The 12,076-nt window shown below is 35.0% G+C and overlaps 1 protein-coding gene and 1 pseudogene across 4 annotated transcripts in view; one reads left to right on the forward strand and one right to left on the reverse strand.

The window, feature by feature from the left end:
• The window catches only part of LOC103226369 (protein FAM221A), a 165,019-nt gene that overhangs the window by 117,725 nt on the left and 35,218 nt on the right, over nt 1–12,076 (reverse strand). For 3 of the 4 annotated variants that reach the window (XM_073009052.1, XM_073009053.1, XM_073009054.1), the window contains exons 2-4: nt 11,570–11,616; nt 11,428–11,480; nt 6,180–6,278 (exon numbers count right to left, since the gene is read on the reverse strand). In XM_073009052.1, coding sequence (XP_072865153.1) covers nt 6,180–6,278; nt 11,428–11,480; nt 11,570–11,616 — 199 coding nt within the window. Of the gene's footprint in view, nt 1–6,179; nt 6,279–11,427; nt 11,481–11,569; nt 11,617–12,076 lie in introns of those variants that run through there. The other variant, XR_012090340.1, reaches the window with a different exon arrangement.
• LOC119626268 (protein-L-isoaspartate O-methyltransferase domain-containing protein 1 pseudogene) lies at nt 1,910–2,454 on the forward strand (annotated as a pseudogene).

The raw sequence follows: 12,076 nt of genomic DNA on the forward strand, positions 1-12,076 counted from the left end.
TAATGTAAATGACGAGTTAACAGGTGCAGCACAACAACATGGCACATGTACACATATGTAACAAACCTGCATGTTGTGCACATGTACCCTAGAACTTAAAGTATAATTTTTTTAAAAAGAAAGAAAAGAGGAAAGGGGAGGAGAAAAAAAATTGAGGAATGTTTGCCAATTAAAAAAAAAAGAAAAAAATAAGGCTCTACCCACAATTTGTTTCATTTTTCTAAGCAGGGCAACAGTTAAGGAGATAGGTTCTGTGGGCTTCTATACTTGATCTAGCATTAATTTAGCTAGTGACTTTCATAAAGTTATCCTGGCTATGCCTCAATTTCAAAAAAAGGTGTAAAAAATAACACCTGCCTCATAAGGATGCTGTGAGCATTAAATGAGTTAGTACACACAAAATGCTTAGAATATCTGACACTACCTCACAAACGAAATAAATACTATTATAATTACTACTACTATTGTATTATATAAAGGACATTTAATCTCCAGTTTTGCCTACTAGCTGCCAATGAATATCTTTGTACAAACATCTTTGTCTACTTATAGAAATGTCCCAGGGTAAATTATTGGCAGAGAATCTGATGCACTCAATTTTACAGGTACCTATGACATTGAAAAAGATGGTTAATACTCGTAGTCACTTGATTTAAAACAAACATGCCAATACAATTCAGCAAAGAAAAGATGGTCTTGTCAATAAACAGTGATGGTATAACTGGATATCCACATGGAAAAATACTGAAGTTTATCTCCACCTCATATCATAATCAAAAAATTTACTGCAGGTCATCCCAGTCCTAAATGCAAAAGGTAAACACTTTCAGAGAAACACACACACACACACGCGCACACACACACACACAAATATATCTATGATCTTGGGGTAAGTACAGTGGTCTTAAATGGGAAGCAGAATGCACATACCAAAAAGAAAAAATTAATAAATTAAATTTCAAATAATATCAAGAAAATGAGTAGGTAAGTCACAGACTAAAAGATACTAGCAATACATATAAAAGACAAAGGACTGGTGTCAAGAATACGTACAGGCTGGGCACAGTGATTCACACCATGAATCTCAGCACTTTGGAGGCTAAGGTGGGAGAACTGATTGAGCCAAGGAGTTCAAGACCAGCCTGATCAACATAGTGACCATCTCCACAAAAAATTTAAAAATTAGCTGGGCATGGTGGCACACACCTTTAGTCCCAGGTACTTGGAAGGCTGAGGTGGAAAGATCACTTGAGCCCAATAGGTTGAGACTGCAGTGAGCCATGATCGCACCACTGCACTCCAGCCTGGGCGACAAGAGACTTCATCTCAAAAAAACATATATAAAAAACACATAGAGAGGTCCCTGCCCCACCAATTTGCTCCCCTTGGCACCGGCGGTGGCTGTGCTGTTGTGGTGGTAGCAGCATCCGGCTGCCACAGAACCCACCAACTACCAGCACCTGGTCTGCTCAGCACTGCAGTGGGCTAGACCAATCACTGCACCACAGATCCTTTTGGAATAAACCACGGGATTGGGCCTCATCCAGATGTGGCAGAATATGCCAAGGAAAAACTGGAGAGCTTCATCAAAAATAGTGATAGCTTTGATAATCAGCTCCTAGACTTAGACTATCCATCTAAGAGGGAAGTTACAGGGCAAGGCTAGGTCACTCTGATCTCCTAGCAGCTCATCAAAAGAATTATATGTGCAAGTTGGCAAGCCCCCACTGTAAGCGAAATCATCTGTCCATCTGAAGATGAAGATATTCCAACACGCACGTATAAAGAAAACCACTGTTGAGATTTGAGTTCTGTGAACCTGCATTTGTCGTCAGTAATTGCCTCCAGAAAGCATCTGACAGTCATTGGTATGACGGAATTTACTGTGGAGCTGGAGTCCAGGAAGACCATGAAAATACTACTATAAGTTGGAGGCATTTTAGTCACGCCTATAGAGGATCCGTTAACACAGAACCGGGCAAAACACTTGGGAAAGGAAAAATATCCTTGTTTTGTCATTTGCTCCACTTGTGCAACCAAGTAAGAATGATAATGGCAAACCAGATTCTGTGGGACTCCCTCCCTGTGCTGTCAGGAATCTATAGGATTTGGCTTGTATTTACATTCGACGCACATTTAGAAATTGCATAAATGATGAGATGCAGGCCAAGGGGATTCCTCAAAGGGCTCTACCGAAAAGGAAAAAAAAAAAAGAGAGTTAAACAGAGAATTAACATGTACATATTTGTGGGTAATCAGCTTATTCCTCAGTCTCTAGACAGAGAGGAGGATGAAAAAAATGGAAGAAGGTAACAAAGAAGAGGAAGAAAAAGATCACAGTAAAGCAATGAAGCCAGAGGAGCCACCTCAAAATTTACTGAGAGAAAAAAAATCACAACTCTGCCCCTCCCTGAATCTTTAGAAGCTTACTTGACATATTTTAGAGACAAATAACTTAGATCAAGGAGAAAGAATGCCTACCAGTAATTCCTTTAGTCTTGAAAATGTAGCGTTTGTTAGGAATTAAGAGAGAAAATTATTTCTTTCATCAGAGTGAATTATAGTGGGAAAAAGCAAAACTTGTTTCTGTCAGTAACAAAAATAAAAGAATCCCTTTTATAAAATATATTTTTCTTTAAATCTTGGAAGAATGCTGTTTTAGCTCAGAGTGATTTCCAAGTGGAATGCCACAGTAGTCAAGATTTGTGTACTATAAATCCTTTTCTGATTCCTTACAGATTTGTAGTGGTAAGGGTTAGATTTAATTTTATATAAGGTTTAAATAATTGTCAAGCTTATATAATGTGATCTGAATTGCAGTAGTTTGCATTTCCTCTATGAAAACTTTAATAACGAAATCAAATGCTTTGTAGACCTATTTACCTTACTTTTGTTGCAGTCACTGTTGCTGGGTTGCTGTACATATATTCCAGGGCAATATATGGGTGCAATAACAATACAAGATATTGAATAATTTAGCTTTAAAAATCCCACAAATTTTATGAAATTTTATAGCCCTGCTACTTCTGCTTTTGAATCTCTTGCCAAAAGACATGGGTGAAATATCTGCTTTTCTCATTTTAAGAACACAGCAAGTGAATTATTAAAATAGAAAGTATATACTTAATACAACTCTTATTTGGTATGGACCCTTTACATTTTCAGTATTTTTTTTAAATGAGGTTATCTTAACTTTCTAGCATTTTAAAAGTATATTTAGAATTGTTTTTTCTGTAGTTCACTGTATAAAGCATTTGGTTTGAAAAAGAAAAAATTGTTATGTGTGACTCTTGATAAGACACAGAAAGAGGGAATGAGCATGAGTGATGGCCACCTTCCTGGCTGGCTCTAAGTAGCAGGGTAGATCTGATCAGCAGATGCACTTTAGCAAATGGAACTTCTAACTTATCTGAGTATTTATCTTTGACAAGGTAGGGCTAAGCTTGCCTAGATTTGCTTTGGATCTTTCTAGTATAAGAAATATTCACAGAAATTGTTTGTTTTGAAAATCCTGTTCCGAATCATATTGTAATCTTTGGGATCCATGCCATGTTCATTTCACTTCTTCTCATATTTTTCGTGTTTCTTTTGGTAAAATTATAATGGTTTTCATTTTGTACTTAACATCACACACGTAAACCATCCATCATTTGAGCTTTACCGTAGTTTATCAGTGATAAAAACAGTAACTGCCATTGTTTGTTTGTTTTCCTAGTAAGGCCTGAAAACAGTCATTCTTTGTTAAGAAGGTGTACAATGTAACATATTTACTAGTGTTACATGGATTATACTTTTCTTAAAGAGAAAAAATTTGAAAGTATCAGGGACTACCACGAGCATTGTTACTACAGTAGTTGTTCAGATTTGGTTAAGGAAGCCCAATCAATGTATAGTGAAAGGATTATTATATCTCTGCTAAGATTCAGATATTGTTTCAAAAATCTCAGCTCCAATCATTCCACACATCTAAAAACAAGTGTTTGTACTCATCTAAGCATGAAACTGTCCCAAGTAAGTGAGGATATTTTAGTAATGTGAAAGACACTTTCATGGAAGGTATTTGTTTTATACCAGTGGGTGGGGTGGCAGAATTGGGAGTATTTCTACAGTTATTCTTAGATGATTACCGAAATGCCCCATCTCATTTCTATCTAGGAAAGGAAAAAATCAGTTTTATACTACTGTTGTCATCTGTCAGAAATGTTCATTTTATTTTCAGTTAAATGTTGCTTTAGAAGTTTAATCTTGAATTCCTGGTGACCACATGTTTGTATCTGGAAACCTTGGGGAGAGTTATCATCTGACCTATTCCCCCCGCTGTTTTTTGGTTGGAGCTGCTGTTTAGATGTGTAAAGACACATATTCTTAAATGATGATTTTACTCTTTAGGAGGGAGTTTTTGTTGAGGATACATTTGCAGATTGGCTTTTTCATATTGTCTTTCCTTCTTTGACCTTGGCAAAGTGTACAGTAGATTTTCATGATCATTGCATACCTTTTGTCATTGAAATATATCTTTTATTTTTTAAATGCATTCATTTTACAGTTGTGACTTTATCATTGACTTTAAGAGGTAGAAATAAGAAATAAAAATTAAAGTGAAAAAAACATACAGAATGCCTACAAATCAATCAAGACAAATAACCTAATTTAAAAATGGGGAAAAAAAGTGAATAGGTACTTCACAAGAGCCCTTGCAAAGGGCTAATAAAAATATTAAAACACAACTTCAGTACACTAGCAATGCAGGGGGCTGGTGAGGACATGGAGGAACTACAACTCTCATAAATTGCTGATAAGGATGTAAATTGGTTCAACACTTTTATAAAGCTGTTTGGCAGTATCTACTTTGGCAGAAACATGCCTACCCTATGATTTAGCAACTCTACTCTAGATACATGTGCAAAAGAAACGAGTCAATACATCCAGCAGAAGATTTATAAAAGGATTTCATAGCAGTTTCATTCAGAGTAGTTAAAAACTGCAAAAAAATCCAAATGCCCATCAAAGGAGAACAGATCAATAAAGTGTGTTATATGTATACAATGAATGCTAAATAGCTTTAAAAAGAACAGACTACCAATACAGTAATACACACAACAATATAAATGAATCTCAGAAATTATGTTGAACAAAAGAAGCCAGATACATAAAATAAAGTACATACTGCATGATTTAAGAACAGACAGCTGAATCTATGGTGATACAGTAATGATGGTTATATCTCTGATGGAGAAACTACTGACTAAGAATTGACTGAGAAGGGGCCTGAAGGAATTTTCTGAAATGATGGAACCATATGTTGATCTGGATGGTTGTTATATGGATACATACATATGTAAAAATTCACCAAGCTATATACTTAAGATCTTAAGAGATATATATACCTTACTGTACACAAGTTATACCTCAGTAAAAAAAGAAAAAAGATAGCCAAATTGTTCTGCATGAAGATGCATCTTACAAATTTTTTGTGAATCAAAGTCAAAGGCAAGGAATCTATTTTGTTCACCACTGCACACTTAATGCTCAATACAGTGCCAGGTACATGGCAGACAGTACATACATTTTCTTCACTTTTGTTTTTTGGCTAGAAGAGTGTGGCTTTTATTCTATTCTTTCCTATTTTTAACTGTAGGAAACTATACATAACATAAAATTGACTATTTTGACCATGGTTAAGTCTACAGTTCAGTGGCATTACGTACATTCATACTGTTTTGCAACCTTCACCACCGTTCATCATCCATCTCCATAGCTCTTTTCATCTTGTAAAACTGAAACTCTACACCCATTAATCAACAACTCCCCATCCCCAATCTTCCCCTAGTCCCTGGTAACCATCATTTATTTTTTCTGTCTCTACGATTTTGACTACTCAAAGTCTTCATGTAAGTAGAACCATAACAGTATTTGTCCTTTTGTGACTGGCGTATTTTATTTAGCTAATGTCCTGAAGATGCATCCATGTTGTAGCTTGCATCAAATTTCCTTTCAAGACTGAGTAATATTCAGTTCATAAGTATTTTTGAATTAACAAATTTACCATAACAGTAGTTTATACAAATTCTAAAAACCAGCCTCTTCATTTCAAATATACCAAAAATTCCAAAAACTAAATAACACATAGGAAAGCTGACAGGAGGAATGAAATAATTATATTCAAGAATATGGCTCACCTTCTTTGGGTCAAGATTCCCCAAAACTGAACTGGCCTGGGGACAAACTTCAGACAGTGAGCAACCAATCTTCATGATATCCTTATTTCTATTGATACTCTAGAAAGATCAGATATAGTATAAGATACAGTAAAATACTATATTATAGTGTTACACACTTGAGGGTTCTAAGCATGATAAAAGATTTCAGGCCATTAGAAATTAAATCAAGTTCTTATGTCTGTATTTTTTCATAATTTAAATGAGTTATTTATAAGAAATGAGACTAGGCCATATAAAAAGTTTACTTCCCAATGAGTTCAAATTAGGTAGAATTCAAACAAGATACCAAATATAATTAAATCATATGGAAAGGATTCCTTAAAGATCTATTTGATTGCAGAGCTCAAACTGGGAAATAAAAGATGATCCTGGAATATTTGATGGTGTCAGAAAGTAAAAAAACGCTAAAAATAAAAAATAAATAAATAAAAAATTTTTTAAAAACTGGTTGTGATGGCTCACACCTGTAATCCCAGAACTTTGGAGGGCCGAGGTGGGAGGATCATTTTTGAGCTGGGGAGTTTGAGACCAGCTTGGCAACATGGTGAAACCCTGTTTCTACAAAAAAAAAAAAAAAATACAAAAAATTAACCGGGCATGGTAGTGAGCGCCTATAGTCCCAATCACACAGGAAGATGAGGTGGGAGGATTGCTTGAGCCCAGAAGTTCGAGACTGCAGTGAGCCATATTCACACCACTGCACTCCAGCCTGGTGACAGAAACCCTGTCTCAAAAAAAAAAAAAACAAAAAAGTGCTCAAAAAAAGAATAGGACATTTTTAAGGACAAGTACCAATTTGTGTTCTTTGGTGAACTTTGTCCCAATGGCCAAAGCTGAATAATTTAAACAACAAAATAAATAATGATAGCATAGGATTACAACCCATGGAATAAATATCCATGAGTTTATATTATTATAAATAATTGAATAAATAAATGGCAGAGAAGAGACAGCTCTTCCTTATAGAAGAATTCCAATTAATAGATGTGGAAGGAATGAGGGGAATAGAAAATCATCATTAGGCAAGCACTAGAGCAATAAACAATAAAATTCGTGGGTGAAAAGTTGAAGAGAAACTGGATTAGACAGCCTCAATAAGTCTCCTAAAACATTTATTAATTACAAAAGAAAAAAGAGTAACTTTACAGTGAAAAAACCTGGAAATTGCCACCCTATCCAAGTGAATCAAGGTTATCATCAATAAGAAGGTATATCACATCATGAAACCCCAATATGATGTACTGAGAGGACTACAATATCACTTCTGTGGAACTCTTGCTAATCTATTTATAAGAAATCATCAAACAAACTCAAATTAAAGGATACTCTACAAAATAACTAATATTCATCAAAAGTGTCAAAAGTCTTGAAATACAAGGAAAAATTGAGGAACATTCAGAGGTTAAAGGAAACCAAGGATACACAACTAAATACAATTCGGGATTCCACATTGGATCCTGGAACACAAAAATACAAAAAACTGCTAAAATTTAAATAAGGGCTATAGTTTAGTTAACAGCATTGTACTAACGTTAATTTCCTGCTTTTGATCATTGTACTGTGGTTATATAACACATTAGCATTAAGGGAAGCTGGGTGTAGCCTCTGTACTAATTTTGCAACATTCCTGTAAGTCAAAGTTTCTTCAAAATAAAATGTTAAATATATATATGTGTTCTAAAGAAATATACCAACGAAATATTCAATAATGCTAGAAAGAACATGACTATCCGTGATGACTGAAAAAAAAAAACTCTGAAAGAGCAGTTCGAAGAACATCATGATGAATATCAAAGTCTCAGCATAGAAGAGGAATCGCACTTAAACCGACCCTGAGAAACAACATAGGCAACCTTTGTGAACAAACCCCTAGAATCAAAATATTCCATATATTTTTTTCACTATGCAGAGTAAAACAAATAGGAGCTCTTTTTTTGTTTGTTTGGCACAATCTCAGCTCACTGCAGTCTCAATCTCCTGGGCCCAAGCAATCCTACCACCACTCAGCCTCCCACACAGCTGGGAACACAGGCATGCACCATGCCCCGCTAATTTTTTTTTTTTTTTTTTTTTTTTTTTTGGAGCGACAAGATCTCACTATGTTGCCAAGGTTGGTCTCAAACTCCTGGGCTCCGGCGATCCTCTCACATAGGTACTCCCAGAGTGTTGAGATTATAGGCCTGAGCCACCATGCCTGACCAGAAGCTCTTTCTTTCAAAGAAACAGGTGGAGTCAAATAGTTCAGACTCCTTCAGCTGCCACCCATCCAATCTGAAGTGTTTGCTTATAAGTGGTTTATAAGGCAGAAGCCCACAGGGCAAAAAATGGAGAATATATGTGAGCAGATTTTCATCCTAATCTGCCTACCCATATTTCCAAATCTCTAGTCTTCTCTATGTCTACATTCCACCCTAACCCCAACCAAATTTGCCAATTTGCTTCCTGAAATAACCACTGCATTCATTTACACACCGTCAGTAGTTTTAATGTTTAATCTTTTCATGTGCATGTTTCCTGTTTTAAATGTTCTTCTGCAAGCGCCTCAACTTCATGGTTTAACTCAGAGGTTGGCAAATTACAGCCACCTGTTTTAGTAAATAAAGTTCACTGCATCACAGCTACACACACTCATTCACATTTTGTCTATGGCTGCTATGCATTATGTTGGCAGAGTTGAATAGCTGCACAAGAAACTGCATGGCCTAAAAATGGTAAACTACTCATCATCTGATCCTTTACAGAAAAAAAATTTGCTGACTCTTGAATTTGCTCCAAATTCAATCAACATCCTCACAATAAAGTAAGTCTAGAGCTGCACTACTGAATACAACAGCCAATACCCACTTAAAATGTGGCTAGTCTAAGTAGATATGCTCTAAGTCTAATACACACACTGGATTTCAAAGACAATATTAAAAAGGAAATATAAACTATCCTGTTTACATTTCCATGCTAATTATATTTTGAAACAATATTTTGGATATATTGAGTTAAATAAAATGTATTTATTAAAATATCACCTGCTATATTTAGTTTCTTCAATGTGGCCAAAAATGTTTTAAAATTACTTTCGTGGCTCATGTATTTCTACTAGACAGCACTAGTCTAGAAAATCTTTTTACACTGATAAATGATGTTTCTATACAATAAGCTTAAATATAATTTATCATCCAACCTGGGACACTGTTGAGAGTGATGCAGCTGTCACTAATACAGAGACAATGGGCATGGAACCAGAACGTGTGAGCAACCTTTAGACAATACGCATAAGCAGAAACAAATTTGCCAAATACATGTGCATAAGCAGACACACGAATTTGCCCCAAGTTTTCTATAACATCACCCTTCCACAATGTTTTATTAAATGCAGCCATGCCCCACACAGTGACACTGTGGTCAAGAATGAACCACATACACTGCAGTAGTCCCATAAGATTATAATGAAGCTGAAAAATTCCTATTGCCTAGTGTAGTCCTAGCCATCGTAACATCATAGAACAACGCATTACTCACATATTTGTGGTGATGCTGGTGTAAACCTACTGTGCCCCAGTCTTACAAAAGCACAGCACATACAATTATGTACAGTACATAACACTTGGTAATGAAAATAAACAACCATGTCACTGGTGTGTGTGTATATTTTTTTTTACTATTTTATTTTAGTGTACTCCTCCTACCCATTTAAAAAAGTTACTTGTACAGCCACCTCAAGTCCTTCTGAAGATATTCCAAAAGGGCATTATTATCACAGAAGATGACAGCTCCATGCACGTTACTGACTCTGAAGACCTTCTAGAAGGACAAGAAGTGGAGGTGAAAGACAGTGATACTGATGATCTTGTGTCTTCGTTTTTAGCCAAAAAGATTTTAAAGTAAAAAAAAATTAAAAGTTTCTTAAAAAGAGAAAAAAAGCTTTAGAATAAGGACATAAAGAATATTTTTGCACAGCTCTACAATGTTTAATCTATGTTATCACAAATGAGTCAAAAGTTTATTAAAAGTTACAGTAAGCTAAGGTTTATTAAAGAAAAATATTTTTATAAATTTAGTGTAGCCTAAGTGTATGGTATTTATAAAGTATACAGTAGTATACGGTAATGTCCCAGGACTTCACATTCCTCACTACTCACTCAATGACTCACCCAAAGCAATTTCTAATCCTGCAAGCTCAGTTCACGGTAAGTGCCCTATACAGGTGTACCATTTTTCAATCTTTTACAAAATATTTTTACTGTACCTTTATATTTAGATACATAAAGACTTACCATTGTATTACAACTGTCTGCAGCATTCAGTACAGTAACATGGGGTACGGGTACACCACACGGCCTAGGTATGTAGTAGGCTATATCATCAAGGTTTCTCTTAAGTACATTCTACAATGTTCATACAGCAAAAAAGTTGCCTAATGATGCGTTTCTCTGTATGTATCCCGGTCATTAAGTGATGCATGACTGTATATTTAAGAACTCTGGGTTAATCATATTCTTCTAGAACTTTCTTCTCATATACTTCCCATATTATGAGTTCGCCTCACTCTCCACCAAAAGGAGTTCCCATGCTGTAGGGAGTACAGAGAAATGTAATTTCTTTCCCTTCCATACCATGTATAGTTTACAAAACCAAAAATTAGCCGATCATTCTGTGCATTACAGGAATTCACCTTCTTAAATTGTGGAACACAGCCCTTTAGTACTTGCTTTGTATTTAAAACTGAGTAACCGTACCTACCAACGGCCTCCCAACAGAAAATCAGAAATGTTTCATTCATGCTTCCAATTTTATAATGAGGAAAAATACCATATCTCAAATTTAAGCCATTAGAAAAAAAGACCAAGATTTTAAAAACTTATCCTCCTTCAAGAAACAACCTTATAAAAGACCCCTAGATGGGGCTATAACTTCACAAATACAACAGGCTCTCAGACTCCAGCAAAAGCAGCCTACAATTGAGTGGAATTCTGAAATCACAATCTTGCCAATTTTCTTTTTTTAAACTTGGTGTATTATGCGCATAATATTCATGTGTCAAGTAATGTCACAGCTGTCGACATTTGTCTTCTAATAATGCCTGGAGATAAATAATTCAATAAATATTAGGCAATGAGAATAATAAATATATTTATTTCTGGATTTTATTTTTTGTTGAGAAGGAACTGGATTGGGGGAGATGAGGGGGGATATCAACCAGTTTGTTATTTACCTGGGCCCAAAACGTTACTGCATCTTCTATGTGACTTCCAACCACATCTTCCACTAAAATCAAATCACAATACAAAGAAAATTAGAAATAAATCAGTACCATCTAGCTGTTAACACCCCAAAATAATTTTTAGTGTCAGTACCTTTATCGTAATGTGTATCTTCATCCATTTGGACAATTCCTGAAAAACTAGAACAATTCAATACCTTAAATTAGATTATAATAATCCATCCATTAATAATGAATGAAGACTAAACTACATCATGTTCAATTCTTACAAATGTTTTATCCAAAATGCAGCATCAAAATTCAAACTCTATATTAAAAATGAACTCAATATTTCCTTCAATAACTCTTTTGAGTATTTTGTAGTATATGCAATTTTATGATATTTAATCTCTATCCTTAAAATTATCTCTTTAGCCAAACTTTTACAAATTTATACTGAACAACTCATATACATTTTGATCACTTACATAAATCAACACTTTGAAACAATGTACATATTCTTTTTTAGAAAATATCCTCCCATAAAAAGGACTTCCACAACGTAAACAAAGAATAATAGAACAAATGCTTTAAACTGTTAGTCTATTTTATGTAAAAGGCATGGTGGTTACTATTTTTGAAGATTCCATGGGATGAAAGA

The sequence above is a fragment of the Chlorocebus sabaeus genome, chromosome 21, assembly GCF_047675955.1.
Source record: "Chlorocebus sabaeus isolate Y175 chromosome 21, mChlSab1.0.hap1, whole genome shotgun sequence".
NCBI classification, from domain to species: domain Eukaryota; kingdom Metazoa; phylum Chordata; class Mammalia; order Primates; family Cercopithecidae; genus Chlorocebus; species Chlorocebus sabaeus.